We start from the raw sequence: 15,984 nt of genomic DNA, 5'->3' as shown, positions 1-15,984 counted from the left end.
AAGGTTTTTTTTATCTCAGCATCGCTGTTGAGTGCAAAAAAATTGCTAGGTCAGACCTGGTGCAGAAACTGTGGCACTGATGCAGCACACGCATTTCCAAAACAGCAAGCCAAATAGTGTTCCTGCTGGACCACCGGCAGTGCGTGCGATCAGTGGAGCAACAAAAGCATCGCAACTCAACAAGTGCCACAAAGGATGGAAAAAAATAAAGACCTACAGGATAGGGATATGAGAGAGGGGCCACAAAGTAGGGAGGCAACATGGGTGCCATGGTAATTATGAAAAATAATAATGACACAACAGGTGCGCATATTTTATTTCTACATATTCCTAGTAATTTATTAGAGCCTTTAAGACAATAAGTTAACAGCATACATGAACAATATCATTTCATTTTTGCTTTTTAACAACGAGAAAAAAAACAATACAGATGGCCACGTTGTCTTCTGAGAGGAGGCGCATGCTCTACAGATGTTTATTGAATCTGCAGTCACACAAAAAAGAGATCACTCTACTCAAACTGGGGGGAAAAATTATGTACGGAGGAGCAAGACATGGCCAGTATGTGATTCTGTGTATGGGCATGAAAGAGTGAGCTTCTCTTATTCCTTCGGCCATCGTCGGCCATGGCGTCAATTACTCGCAAGGTGAGAACTTCGGGTTGACAGGGCACTGGGTGAAGGAGCGAAGCTCATAAGGACGATCACCATGAATGGTGGCTGCGTCCAAGTCACTCTTCCGGAATACGATGATTCGCACATCTGTGTGAAGGTAGATGCGTCCAGACTTCGAGCTTGCAAACCTGCACAGGAAGGATGATTTTTAAAAGTTGTACCAGCTTTGCCACACCTTCATCTCAACGCATTCAACGGCAATAAGGTGGGGCCCCAAACCAAGAAGGCCGACTCGTGTACCTGAGGTGGATAAGGTAGCGGAGCCAGCGGCTGGCCTCGGTGTCTGTTTCCGAACCATCGGTGGGCATGAAGAGGGTGCGTTGCCGAATGAACGTCTGGCAGTTGGGAGGCATGTCCGAGAGGTCGTATCGAACAACAAACATCTTTACCACAGTGTTATGAGGATTGAATAGTGTCTGCAGATATAGGGAAGACAAAACACCCAGTGACAGACGTGAGCAACACTGCTTTCCAAGAGATCGTGTGCCAGTGTAATGGAAGGGATGGCACCGGGTTGCAAACAAATATGAGAGGTGCAACACAGTCACAGCTAATGGCTCACAGTTAAGCCCTTCCAGGATTTATGTGATCTTGCGCATTGCTTCCTGGCCTAAGCAGAACTTGTTACAGCACTTCTGTCACTTGCTGAGGATGAGATAAGGACGAATCCTATTTGTCCTTGCTGCTGTACTTAGGTTTTAGTGTGAGATCCTATAAATGATTATAAATTGCAAATTAGGTATGTGCTTACTGCTTGATCATTTTTAGCAATGTATATATTCAAACAAGTGAACTGTATTCAAAACAAGTGTGAAAACCAGCCAAGAATTGGTTGTTGTACTTACTGGAAAGACTGCAGGAACATCATTACATGAGAAAATTCCCTTCCCATAAAACAGAAATCCAACACAACCACAGTGAATATAAAGAGTCAGACAGAAGACACAGGAGTTTTGTTAAGTAGACCTGTAGATAGCCTCTTTCAATCTCTAGCTTGTTTAGTTGTTTGAATACATTGCTATAAATGATCAAGCAGTAATAATAATAATTGTTTCACAGGAAAGGAAAGGCGCAGTATCTTTCACACTTGCTCTGCGGACACCTGGAAGGGAGGAAGGTGGGAGTGAAAGTTGTAAATTCGACCACCAGGGGATCTTTAACGTGCACTGACATCACAAAGCAAACGGATGCCTCTCCGTTTCGCCTCCATCGAAACGGCGGTCGGGATCAAATCTGAGTGCTCTGGCACAGTAGTTGGGCACCTTAACCACTGCACTACCGCGGCACATATCTAATTTGCAATTTATAATAATTTATAAAATCTGTTCTACTCATATGAAATCATGTATATTCACAAAGCAAATGCATTTTCTTTTTTTTGCACATCAAAGTTGTGAACAGTAATTATGACAGATCTGTACTGGGTGACAATCCCTGCAACAGCCACTTGAGTGGCTAGTGCAGTATGCCTAAAGAAATAATTTTGTAGTGTATGCCGGCAGCAATTTCTAAGAATAAAATAGTTTCAGTAATTCTATCTGATGTTATTAAAAATGAGCATGGAAGTGGAAGGGTCAAGTGTCTGTTGAATGGCTGCAATTCAACAATGCATTCTGCCTATAAACCATGCAGACAAAACTAGAATCCTCACATAAAAACCTGCAAAAAATAAAGCTGAGCTCAGCTGGTTTCATCAGCACAACTAAAAAGAAAGTGCAATATTATGCGACAGACAAATTAAATTTTATAGAACTTTTTGCATAAGATGTATGTCGCCCTTCGACACAGTTAAATTATATTACATTACATTAGTCTCCTAGTTAAAAGGGCCATAAAGCAGCTCTAGGATAGAAAACGGATGCAAAATCCTTAGAAAGCAGCATCACTAAAAAGTAAAGACAACACATATTGCAGGCACAACTCTGCATTAAACTGCCAAGAACTTACCACTTGAATTGTTCCCGTCTTTGGAACATGGTAACCTTTCATGCCAAGGTTAATATGACCCTGCAAGAACGAAATAGCATAAACTAACTCTCACCACAGAAATCAAGCTCATACTGCATATGCAATGATGGACAAATGCTGCTATTTTTTGTGCAACTATGCTGGCAAAGGCAAAACTTCAGGTTCATTGAAAAGTTTCCACTGGCTTCAATAAACGTCTTCTGTTAAACTTGATTGCTTTCTCTGATGGGAAAAGCATACAGCAGTGATGGTTAGCACGACTTGAATTTGTTTATTCACAAAACAAAATGGTTGTTAAGAAAGTTAACAAAACAGCAACGACATTCCTGACCGAGTGACCCCTTCCCATGACTGCCGAAGCACCAACAGTGTCTTATGACTCATGACCAGTCTGACGTGTCACCTCTTGGTTAAAGCTTATATAGCAATAAAAAACAAGCAATGCTCAGTGGGCACAGCAGAGGTCTTACCAAATAAGGTGAGACAACTTTGTCGATGTCCTGCAGCGAGTAGAAGAAGACAGTGACTGGCAGCGTGATGTGCCTGGGGCAGAAAGATCCACTGGCCCCAATCTCAGCCACAAAGCCCTGCACAGTGCTCACTGGCTCCAGCCGGCCGTTGAGGACAGACTCCTGCACAAGAAGAGAAGGAAGTGAAGTGGGAAATTAGTGACACTGAACAGAAAGTATTAGCAGCTTTGTACAAGTCCCAAAACTTCCCTTGATGTCTGACACCCAAAGACAAAATTGACCATTCAGAGGTGACACCACACATAAGGGGGCAGTTAATAACAGTCTTTCCGACTGCCTCTGTGGAAACCCATCAACATGGAGAGTTTGATCGGAATCAGCATTTGTCGGCTAAACACAATAGACAGGAAGTACTTAAGCATTAGCACAGTGTGCCTGCATACTACGGCCGCGGAAATAGCGAGATGCACACAGGAAACCAAAGCTGAAACGTGGTCTCTCCATGCTGTGTATGAAGCTCACCCTTATGCTGTGTTTCATGCCCACTAGAATAAGGGCACTGGTTGCAGCGATAAAAATGCGAAAATGAGCATTCATTCCTCATGCAGACTCTGCTTGTTCCAAGTCTGGTAAATTAACCATTGCCACCTATACCAAGCACATGGTGATGACTACTAAAGCTAGCCACGCCTTCCAGTGTATTTTTTGTGGTGATGACATGGAAGAATGGGATCACTTTGAGATATGCATTATGCAGTGTAAGATCAGAAGCGGAATTAACATTTACTTCAGGCAAATTATCAAGGCACTATTGTAGTCAGCTCACATTAGTTGGAAAATATGCGCTGTGTGACCAGACAAGCAATTCAGACCACCACAACTGAACCCTGCATTCAATGCAAACCTTTAGTGAAAAACACATAAAGATTCAAGCCTTATTTTATTATATTTATAACACAACGTTTTCATATGATTTACTTATCCCAAACGTGTTTTCAATTCTAATATAGCTCAGCACCTTCCTGTTCTAAATGCTAAGCATAAGTGAAAAACAGTGCATACTTGTGCAGCTGCTGAACATGGCAGCCTAAGACTTGACTCTACTCTTTTTCTACCAAAGACTCTGCTCTATACAGCTGAGCAAAATAATGTCATTCCCTTGCCATCAACTTTTTGCGATAATTTCATATCTAGTGTACAGTTCTTAGTAGTGGTGCCTGAATATCTAAAATATTTCGATTCTTAAAATTACCACAGATTGTATCTAAACCTACACAGCTACATTCTATACATTTTAATTTGCTCTTAATCTGACTGAAACAAATGCATTAAATTTTGTGCACAAAAGCAGTGTTTGGCCCAAAATAATAAGGTGAAAAAAATACAACTGAAGGTTTTTAACGAGTTCAGTAAAGCAGCTTGGTCTTGGCAGCAAAGACATTTTATTATTATTATTATTATTATTATTATTATTATTATTATTATTATTATTATTATTATTATTGTTATTGTTGTTGTTGTTGTTGTTGTTGTTGTTGTTGTTGTTGTTGTTGTTGTTGTTGTTGTTGTTGTTGTTGTTGTTGTTGCTGCTGCTGCTGCTTCCTGGCAGTGTGCAGTGGTAAAGCCAGCAAAGCCTACCAGCTTGCACAATCCCGATTTCAGGCGGCACCATGGTTTGATGCATCATGCACGTAAATATTGGTCCCATCACTGCCTCTCAGAATGCTCCACGTGCTAATTTAACCAATTTTTCAAAGTATTTACCGAACCATCCCTAGCTCTGCATTTTAGATGTAGAAGATCATGATTGTTTAAATACGTCAAGGTGTCAAAATTCTATTTTTTTTTTTAAATTGCTGCTTTTTGACGTGCATGTAAAGTGATGAGCAAAATTTACGTTCGCATAATAGGTAATGCTGTGCATATGAAGAAAGTAGTTCTCTTATCTTTTTTTCTCCAAACAGTATCAGTGACAATAATGTCAGCGCTAAGTGCTAACTGCCTTCAGAAAGCCTGTGCATATTGCAAACAAAAGAGGTCCATATGGCAAACAACTTCCTTCTAAATGCATCAAAAGCTGGTCTTATCTTTTCAGATAGTGAAGTGCATAACTCAACAATACAACACTAATCACTGTTAACTATTTGAAAATTTGAATATCAGCTTTTTGAAAACGAACATGAATCGAATAACAAACATATTCAATTCATATTCAAAATTTATAATATTTGCGCACTTCATGTTCGTTTTCAAAAAGCTGATATTCAAATTTTCAATAGAAGTGCGCAAATATTATAAATTTTGAATATGAATTGAATATGTTTGTTATTCGATTCATGTTCGTTTTCAAAAAGCTGATATTCAAATTTTCAAATATTCGAAAGTTACCGAATACACTAAACATTTTCCAATTCACCACAGTTTCACTGCACTGTGCGCTTGACTGCAACGTTCGACTGCACTGACTGTGCAGTGAAGCATCCACAAAATGCAAAGGGGCAGGTTTATGAAGGAGGACATTCCTAACAGTGTGCGCAGCAAAGTGAAGCACTTGACGAAACCAGGAAAGAAATTTTCACTATGATTTCATCTCAAATGCAGACAACTGTAATGCAGGTGTTCACCAGATAAAATTACTTGATGCACATGGTTTTCAGCGGGCCTTTCAGGCTCATTCAATAATTGGAGCTTTTTGGTTACAGTGGACATATTTTCTGGTCCCTTAAAGGATGAATTATTGAGAGTTTACTGTATTAATCAGTGATACGACTGCTCCCCTCAGTTTCATGCAGGTCGATCCTTTCTGGAATTGTGTAAAATTTATACAGAATTTTCAGTAGGGTACACACTTCTGTGTAATCCTATTTTAATTTTATCTTATCTGCAAATACCAATGTGAATTCTGAAATTAACAACCTGAATAGAGTTTTCTAGTTTTTCTTTTTTCTTCTTTTTTTTTTTTTAACTGATCAGACATCCGATACTCGAAGGCATTTTTTCCCCAATAGCATATTCGATTTGTATTCGGAAATTTCAATATTTTACACACCAGTTAACACAAGGTAAACTAGTTCACACAGGGACAGGGATAAAATGCACTTATGCAGTTAAAGACATGCAGTAACTCTGTAACAACATTATGCATTCCCATAAGCAAAATAAATGCGTGATGCTGTCTGTGTGCTCTACTGTTCGGGAAGCAAATAGTTAAGAGACTTACTTCAAAGTTAACAATGAGGCTACTTGTAGTGGTGGATGCTGGTGCGCTTGAGCTGATAATTTCCTCTGGTGATGCTTCCTCTTCTTCAGGTTCCTTCTCAAACAATGCCCTGAAAACACCAAAGGACGCACGTTTGAAGGGTTGTGCTGCTAACTCTTTTTGCGTGTGACAAATAAAGAATGCATAAAAAATAAACTAACCTCTCAAGAATTCAAGAAGTAAGAGGAAGCACAACAAGCATCCATCAAATCTGTGCATTTTTACACTGCTTATGCAGCTGCACTACAACACACGTTTTCAGGAATGTTACAGATGTATGAAGAAACCTAGTGCTGCCATCTAGCTCATGTATGCAGAGTAGCAGGCAGTTCACTGTGGCAGCATGCAATGAGCCCCATTTTAAGACATTGTCGCTCCCAAGAGCTCTGGTTGCATAGAAGACATGCAAGAAAAAAAACAAGCTCTACAGTGAAATAAATTCAAGGATAACAGACTTGCACCTAACACCCATTTTTATGCCATAATTTAGATTTCCTGTAATCAAGTAGAATGACACTTATTTTTTGCAATATTTGTCAGATGTTTAGAAAAAAAAGGGCTGCAAACACTTAACCATGCAGAACATACAACATAGGTGGACCGAAATCAACAGGTAGAACAGTACACTGCAGCGTAACATTACTGATAAACGTGAGATTTACGTTCAACAGTCAACAGCCATCCCAGGCAAAATCTGTAAGGACCCTCTTGGAACATAGTATAATTGATGCTGCTACTGCTGAGCAGCACAACATTTACAAATAATCTTCATTGGACTTTATATACTACTGCAGGGCAGATATTTCAAGATAGCTGTTCTGCAAAAACTAATAAGCAAGCAAACTTAGACACTACCTGTTTGGTCCTTCCTATTATTAAGTGTGATACAAAAGAAACATAAAACTGACCTTTTAATTTCTCAAATTACTGGAAGAAAGAAACATAATACTGACCTCTTAATTGCAGACACAGAAGTCAGGCTGCTATCAAAATCAAAACTGGCTCCAGATTTTCGAAGAGGAGCCTGAAAAAAAAAATGAAAAAATTGGTGCAACACAATTGTTCTCTCTGTGCACATTTTTAAAGGCAAGGCACAGAGAGTCCATGTGGCTGTTAGCAGCATTTTTATGTGCATGTGGTGCCCATTAAATGAACCACTCATTCCATCAGACTGAACAAACAACTAAGTAGAACAACAAGTTCAAAAGCATAAGCAAGTTTATAAATTTCCAGAATTTTCAGTTCATACAAGAAAAGAAATAAGCTGAATTCAGTTTTCTATATCAATATTGTGTCATGCAAGGCATATAGGTAGCTGGCTGGCTGTGGACTATGGATTACAACTGTATCAACTGTGTGCATACACAGTCACAGCTGAAAGTTAAATAAGCAAGGAAACCAATGCTGTGATGAGAGACAGTGACACTTATGCGATTTCAGGTGCTTTTTCCCAAAATGCCACTGTGGACCAAAAAGCACAGCCTCCTCAGCAACTACTGCTACACGTTGTTTGCTCACCATCAATATCTCCACTTGAAACAGTTTATCTCGGCTTATAAATTGCATATAAGACAATGACATGAAACCATGCATGGGTGTCACCAATAACATGTCAGTGTATTGTTTAGCAGTGAATTTCCACTTGTATTTTAGTCTGCTGGCTACCTCATTTAGCTTTGTTGCTTTTTAAATGACAATAGCCATTTGTTCTACAAGTATAGCTCCAAGTAGTGCCAGTTGCATGTTATGAGCTGGATGAGCTAACACAGTGACTCCAGCAGACTTTCTTTTAGTGCACAGGACTGCCACAGTGAAATGCCAAAAAGTCAGTAATTCGCTCATCAAAATTAATATTCACCAAAAGAAAAAAAAAACTCGAAACATGCCTTTTAATATCAAATTAAAGTCCCCCCCCCCCCCTCCCCCCCCAATCAAATCTTCAAATAATAAAAACCGAAGGCTTCAAACGTAGTCGTTCCAGCTAACCAGGAAAATGATCTTGTGTGCCCATAATCCAAATAAAAGTATATACATTAGTAGAGCTTCCCATTGCAAATAGATAATAAAAGCAGTGCATGAATTCTTATGGCAGAACAGATATTCAAGATTGGTTGGCTTACAATAGTGGCCTTATTCTTACTTTATTTACAGGCTGAATGCCAAAATCCATGAAATATAGTAAAGGGCAACACTAATAGGCTACATTTTGTTTACAAGCTCCTGATACCATGCCTTAGGCGGAGACTGTTATAAACTCTTCTTGTGAGCAGAGTTATGGGCCACTCTTGGAGAGGGCAGTTGCAGGAAGGATTCCCATTAGAACGATGTATCTGTTAGATGTTTCTTTTTTCTTTCTTCCTTGAAAAAAAAATAGGATTCCACACAGTTTCCTTAAGCAAAATTTTTATCTTGATGGAGTGGGTACTGTCTACCTCCCTTTCCATTCTTTGCCACACTCTACTTCATCTGGACTACCCCATGAACACTTTTCAGACAACACTCAAACTTTTCCTTACGAGATAAATATAAGAGTAGATAGATAAAAATTTTGGGTACATGTTCTTTTTTTATTTGGAGTAGTGCACAAGACAACGGAACACATGAAGCATGACATGGAATTCACTTATGCCAGCTAAATAATTTACAATTAAAATTTGTTTTTCCATTCACTTTGGTTTTGGTTTCAATTGCTGAATGACGGCTGTGTTGTCACAGATGAGTACTAGTCACATGAGTCGTAAAGAAAACTGCCCGTTATTATCCTTATCAACTGTCTGCAATTCCAGTTTTTCAGAAGGTTTGCATAAAGCTCATTGAAAATTAGAAGGACCAAGGAAGCGATCATACTGCAGTTCTTGCGCACCTCACATGATCTTAATGCACCTGTGAGGTCATAGGCGCCATTTTTTGTTTAGAAGCGAAGCCGAGACTGCATGTGAGAAACAAATTCGGTCACAAAATAATTTGTAGCTTATTTGCACTATCGATATGTATGTGTGTTTTGTAATGTCCCGTGCATCATTTCAAAAACAGAACACACCAACAATAATTTGGTGCCTGCTACTTTATTGGCTCAAATTAACAAGCCAGATTTCTGCCTGAAGATCTGGGACTGTGATCACAAGGTTTTAAAACATCCTGTCACAAAACCCGTATCCTTCTGCAAACTCTGCACGCTCTAAACTGAGCCTTTAATTGGCTCACTCGCCCTAGGTAGACGAGACAGCCGCCACCTGCTTTGCTGCGTTTAATTCTGATGTTAATTGCCGCAGCCCAGCACAATGCTAGGAATAAAAGGAAATGTTCCCTTTGCAAGCTTTATCTGGCACAGCAAGATAAGGTATCTGTGAGCACAACTAGAAGCAGGAGGAGCAAATCAGCATCGTGGACACAACCTAAATGCATATTCATACGCTGTTTCTTTTCTTTTTTGATCAGCATCATCCAGGAAACTGCAGCTCACTAACAACTGCTACAGGATGAAACTCACAGGACTAGAAGTTAGTGGCAGACCAGTTTTCTGATGGAAGACCATTGAGGTGGCACTGTCGAGAGAGCGGCGGAACTGAGCACGCTCTGCTGCTGTAGGCACTGGATGATTCCGTGATTTGCACATCATCTGAAGCAAGACCAATGACCCAGAGTAAACTCACACGTGTGCTTAGCACCTTTACGTCTGATCCACCGAACAAGCTAGGCAGGAAGAAATGAAGAAAGCCAAAAAAATTTCCTCAAGATGAAGCACCATTCTAAATAGAGTAGCAACGATGCGACAAAGAAGCTGTGGTGCCTTCGATGCTAGACGTGCTCAAGGCTTCAGAAGCTTGTACAGCAATGCAGGCCTATTGACAGAATTTTTTAGGATGAACCCAACATACTGGGGGCAAGCAGCACAATTACTCAGTCAGAATTTATTTCACTCTCTTAGTTTGCTCTGCTCTCTTTTTAGAGCATGCAGTGTTCATAAGCCTATATGGGAGAGCAAACCTCACTTTCAGCAGAAATGCTAACATACAGACTAATGAGAGTAGAATTATTACTTTCATGTGCTGAAGAATTTATAAAAAAAATCTTGCAAATTTCATTTGGAATCATTAAGAAATATACCCAGGCAATCAAAGCAACTGGCATTTTGTGCCATGTACGGACGAATCGGAGCTAGGCACCTTATTATGTTTAAATTAATACTGCGGCTCCTCCCAAGCTTTGCGAAACCTCCGAAGACAAGTCTCATGTAGAGCTTTTTATTTTACAAGCTCAAGACAACACAGAATTGCATGAAAGCAACACAGCTTCTTTATTCAGAGACAGTTACACATATTATTCTTTTCATGTTGAGATATTACAGCTGTACAGTTTTAAGCTGTACTGCTCATGGCATGCACTAAAGAAATGTCTACCAGAACTATGTAGCGATTGGCGCCAAATAATTTGCTAATAGTCTTTTCTGATATCCATAATACTTCTTAACGGCTGTATTCTGAAGATGTGCAAGAGCATAACAGCACTTTATTGCAAAGGAGCTGCCCAATGGAAGCTGCAATGACAACATGCAATGGTACAAAGTGACCAGGTAATGTAAACAATAATGTGACTATTAAGGCACAAAAATTTGACTGAAAAGCACATCTTCAAATTAAATACAGTAATTTGCAAATTACTTGAACTTTTATCACTTAACTAGATGAAAAAAAAAAGTTCATTTTTGCTAGTTGTATCTTAAAGTGGCATTATTGAAAAAATGCCTTTGGCAAACGAAATACCGTATTTACTCGAATGTAATGAGAGTTTTTTTCAAGATTTTTGGCCCTCAAAGTCTACCCTCATGTTATAATCGAATACTGCGATTCGGCTGGCTAAAGCAGCGCCGGGGTGCAGCCATATTTAATCCGCCACCACTCGGTTTCCGGTTTCCGCAGTTTTACGATGTTATGTTGACAATATGGGTACCAGGGAAGACAAATCAGCCAAATCCCAATCCATTCAAAGTCAAAACATAGCTCTTTTTCTCGTGGCCTCAGAATCACGTTGTCCCCTTGATCACGCGCTTGTCACATCTTTCGCAATGGATAAGCATGATTACTTCTGTTGTCACATTTTGCATGATGGCAACATGCTGTGCACGATACGACATTCGCTGCAAAAAGGTTATTGTGAGACCAGAAGGAATCGGAAATTCTGCGGCAGCTCGACGGCTAGACGTTACTAATCTACCTTACATGGGTGGCGGATGTAGCGGGAGATGATTTTTAAATGTGGGCCTGGCCGCAAAGGCTTCCGAATCGTCTGGGAGGACGAGAGTGAAAAGAAAGACTGGGGTTTCTGAGAACTCTGCCTCCGATGATGACAACGAATGGCGCTTCTGAATAGACTGCAATGACCATAATGTCTATTAAAGATACTTTTTCAAGCACTTATCTCGTTCATGGTTTTATTTTTTTCCTATTGGGCAGTATGGAAAGTCGCCCCTTGCGTTACATTAGAGTAAATACGGTATAAATCAGTACTACCCAAACATATACCTAAACTATACATTTGAGAAGCTACAGTTTACGTAGTAGCACTACACTTTATTTCACAAGTGGTTTGCAGCACTGTGGAGCCTGTGGCCATCAAAGCCAATGAGAACAATGCACTCCGCATAAACGTGCTCCTCCATTGCCATCATCCTGTGACCAGTGGCTCCATGGCTGGGAAAAGAATTCACAGGCAGTTTAGCTTGGGGCTAAGCACAAATTATTATGCATCTGCATGGTTAATCCTAACCTTTCATGGTTGTGCTTGATTTGAACAGGAAGTGACTGGGGCTTTAGCGGCAGTGCACTATATAATTTGGGTACTGCTTAATGCCCCTCAAGAGGGCACTGCAACAGCAGTGTGTCCTGGATCCACTGTGCCTGGTAGGAAATTGGTGAAGACGACCTCAGTGAAAGACCACCAGGCACAAATGGAAAGCCCTGCTTTAGCCAAGCTGTACAAACGTGCCTGTATGGCCTAGGAGTAATATGCTTGACAATGGGTTCCAAAGATCCTGCTGGGTTATATTTCCAACCCAAAAGAACTGTCCACAGCTCCTGCCAATTCGGCCATGACATATGGCCTCATGACATCACGCAACTCGCCGGCCAATCAGTGCCTGACCATGTCACCAGAAATATTGGTGAAATTGGCAAATGCGAGTTCTAACTGCCTGCTAAGTCCCACTTGTCAGTGGCCGAGGACTGCACAAACAGGCAGAGACTTTTTGGTGCAGTGGAAGCCCTACTGCTAGTGCATTAAAAGAACTAGGAGCTGCTGCATGCAGTTTAGCGCAGTTTGTGAATAGTGGTTTCACACTACTTCACAGCAGGTCTCTGAAAAGCTGCATTCATGTCGCCTTTCTCTGCTAATTTCTAATGTGAACAGTAAATGGAACACCTGCTGTACTTTGTGAAGAAAAAGGTGGGACTACGTTCTCAATTACTGCAATAAAGGTTTGAAAAATAAATCCACAGAATAAACTCAGGGCTACTGTGTTACCGCAGCCGTGAATGGACAACAGAGATGTGAGCTCCATAGTGCTGCAAACAACTTGTGAAATGGAGTACACATGCCAAATTATCGATAGCTGGTAATTAATTTCATTCTGACCTCTATAGCAATTCAAGGCTGATGCTTCACTTCCCACTCCTTTCTTTATGTGGTCATTAACCCATTGGAGCAATTATCTTATGCATTATCCAAAAGACTAAATGGTGCTTCACAGCATAAGTACAGTGTTTTTTTCCAATAAATATGTACAAAAAACACGTCTGTGTAACTTACAAAAGCGGCTGCTCGTTTAGGTAACTTTACTAAGACGGCGTACAATATGCTAACTGCCCGCCTAGAGTTGAGTATGAAGACGCATAATGTGCCCAATCTTCATCGACTGCAACACTTTAAGATGTTCTGTGGGGGAAGGGAATCAATTCATAGTTAAGGAAATAAGGCAGACAAGAAAAGAGTGCTGAAGTTCAAAAACAATTAAATCACTCATGACTGCTGTGCAAATTCCACACTAGAATTTTAAAACTGAAACTGTGTGCATATATATTTAGCATGGCTTATACGCCGACAACAGCAATGTAATATGAGATTTTAGCAGTAACAGAAGTTAAACACATGTAAACATGACAGAGTAATAGAGATAGGCAAACAAGCAGTGGGATAAAAAATATAAACAATCACGTGCTTTTATTACATGATAATTAGGAAGTCAAATTGAGAGTCAATACATTTACACAGCAGTAATTTGACTATAAGTACAGGAAGTATCTAGGACACTAGAGAAAAAACAGGGCACTTTGGTTCACAACAGCGTGCACTCACCTGCCTCACTTTGTGCTTGTGAATGAGGTTGCTGAAGATGTGGCTGCCTTTTCCAACCACTCCATCTTTCAGCTTCAGGTCACAGAGCCCATCGCTCCACGTCTTACTGTGTCCTAATGCTCTCTTATGACTTGCTTCTTCCCTGTCCCCAGTGGGACCACATTTGCTACCATTAGCTTCAACCTCCTTTTCAATGGCCCGATGCACCACCTCACCATTTCCAATTGTCCCTTCCGCACACCGGTCTTTCACACTGAGCCCTGAAGTCCTTAGCAAGCCAGGTTGGACAGCTGGCTGCTGTTGCTGCTGCACATGTAACAGTGAACTATCACTAGAGCTGCTTGAGATCAGTTTGTGTTTGGCAGAAGGTTTGCTCATGTGACACAGGCTCAGGTCTTCCAGGCTTTGCTTCAGTCCAATGCAGTCCTTTTCGGGCGAAGCGGCACGGGCAAATTTGTCAACAGGTTTCCTTTCACAGAGTTCTTTTGCACTGGCATTAACCCCGCCATCGCCGAGCAAAAGTGGCGATTGCGGGACTGGAACAAAGGCAGCTGGCTGCTCAGGGGCCTGCAAAGTTGCCCTCTCCCAAGTATGAGGACTTGGCCAGAAAGGAAGGGTGGCAGCTGTCACCGGCTCCTCTTTTCTCTGTCCTCGGTTCGAGGTAGCAGCTGCAGTGTCCGACAAAGCAAACGACTCACTGGGCAGTGCTTCTCCACTCTTCTTCAAAAAGCGCTCAATAACGGGTCGTCTTGCAGTCCTCCCTCGATTGCGCTCAGCTTGGGCTTCGCTGCTGGGCTCCAGCGGAGACTGGGCCCGGCTCCTGAACATAAGGTGCTCAGGGACCTCCACACTGGGGCTCCCACATCGTGACGGGCTCTGGTAGCGCTTGGGGTACATCTGCAAGGACTGTGGGGGATCGAGAAGGCTCTCTCCCAACAGCAGGTCAGCCGAAAGATCCCCTTTGCTGTGCTTCTTGGCCTTGCGCTTGGGGAGTGCCGACTCATCGTTCTTTACAATTGTGTCGGCATCCCTGAGGCTTCGACCTCGAACCGGGGCAGTGATGATGGGGGCGCCTGACTGCTCACTGCTGGGAGCCGTGGGCATGGTAGGCACTGTAGGATGCTTGGCACAGGCAACAGCCGGAATGCCATTGGGACACCGGGGCACAGACTTGACAGATACTTTGATGGAGGCACTCCGCCCGAGGCTTGCCACAGGAAAATTGTGCACATGAGGGCTGCAGAGAAACTTGCTGGAGAATGCCTCACCTGGCACAGATATCCTGCATGGTATATGCAAAACAAATAAAAAAGAAAACAAATGATTAATCCATGAACAAAGGGGAAATGCAGCTTGACAAGAACCCCCATAGGGAAATGAAGCGTAAATAAAGAAACCGCTGTGAGAACTAAAAGCCATTTCTTATTTCTTATTTTTTTTTTATTTTTTTTTTTACGGCTGCATGAACTGCTGTTAACAGCATAGCAACCCTAATCAGGTTACTTAAATACAAGCTCCACTATGGAATTCACACAAAAAATGAAATCTGGAAGGAGTAGCTAAACACAAACATCAAGCAACCAGACTAATTGAAAAAACTGTTCTCCTGCGCTTACAACAAGCTGAATGATAGTTGTCTGGAACATTTAAGAGGAACCAGTCAGTGTTTAAAACGCTGGACAGTCGCGAAGGCAGCCAGCTCTCAAAAAGGAGGAATGCAATAAAGGCATAACAATAATTGCCAAACAACTGAAAGTGCCTTATTCTCATGATCTCCTATTTTCTGGACTCTGCTTGAGCACTAGCTACTAGTTAATAATGCAGCAGCAATGAGGATGAAAATATTGCCTCAACATATTACTCCAAGAGCACGCACTCAGATGTTCAGAACTGCATGCTAATGAATACTGTACAGTGACACCCAATAGACAGAAATCAGTGAGTTTTGTACTTTGTGCTCATGATGGATAGTTCCTGCTGCGCATCACATACTAAATGAAGTGGCTATCTATGAGTAGGATAGAAGTAGACACCTGTAGTAGATGTTTCGAGGACTCCTTCCCCCCGACAGGCTGTACCAGGCACTGATCTGTGAAAAGTGAAGGTAGGACCGTATGGCCTGGATCAGGCTTCGTGGCGCAGCGATGGCTTCCGGAACCCTGCAACGAACAGAACAGAACTTTGACTAAGTGCGCATAAAGCCTAACAGTAGTTATGCTAGAGCTGCCCCTCAGAAAACATTCTTTGTGAGCACAAAAGTTAG

General features: G+C 41.4%; 1 protein-coding gene across 4 annotated transcripts in view; it reads right to left on the bottom strand.

The window, feature by feature from the left end:
• Positions 1 to 281: 281 nt before the first annotated feature.
• atos (atos homolog atossa) overlaps positions 282 to 15,984 on the bottom strand; it is a 99,844-nt gene continuing 84,141 nt past the window's right edge. For all 4 annotated transcript variants that reach the window (XM_084606018.1, XM_084606021.1, XM_084606019.1 and 1 more), the window contains 9 exons: positions 15,755 to 15,880; positions 13,722 to 15,003; positions 9,862 to 9,990; positions 7,325 to 7,395; positions 6,333 to 6,441; positions 3,113 to 3,274; positions 2,622 to 2,681; positions 915 to 1,090; positions 282 to 802 (listed from right to left, as the gene is read on the bottom strand). In XM_084606018.1, the coding sequence (XP_084462144.1) occupies positions 637 to 802; positions 915 to 1,090; positions 2,622 to 2,681; positions 3,113 to 3,274; positions 6,333 to 6,441; positions 7,325 to 7,395; positions 9,862 to 9,990; positions 13,722 to 15,003; positions 15,755 to 15,880 (2,281 nt within the window). In that variant the 3' untranslated portion in view covers positions 282 to 636. The remainder of the gene's footprint in view (positions 803 to 914; positions 1,091 to 2,621; positions 2,682 to 3,112; positions 3,275 to 6,332; positions 6,442 to 7,324; positions 7,396 to 9,861; positions 9,991 to 13,721; positions 15,004 to 15,754; positions 15,881 to 15,984) is intronic.

Source organism: Amblyomma maculatum, chromosome 6 (genome assembly GCF_055883805.1).
Source record: "Amblyomma maculatum isolate TAMU_Amacu chromosome 6, ASM5588380v1, whole genome shotgun sequence".
In the NCBI taxonomy this organism is placed as follows: domain Eukaryota; kingdom Metazoa; phylum Arthropoda; class Arachnida; order Ixodida; family Ixodidae; genus Amblyomma; species Amblyomma maculatum.
Note: the sequence above shows the minus strand (reverse complement) of the source record. Positions and strands in the feature narration are given on the sequence as shown.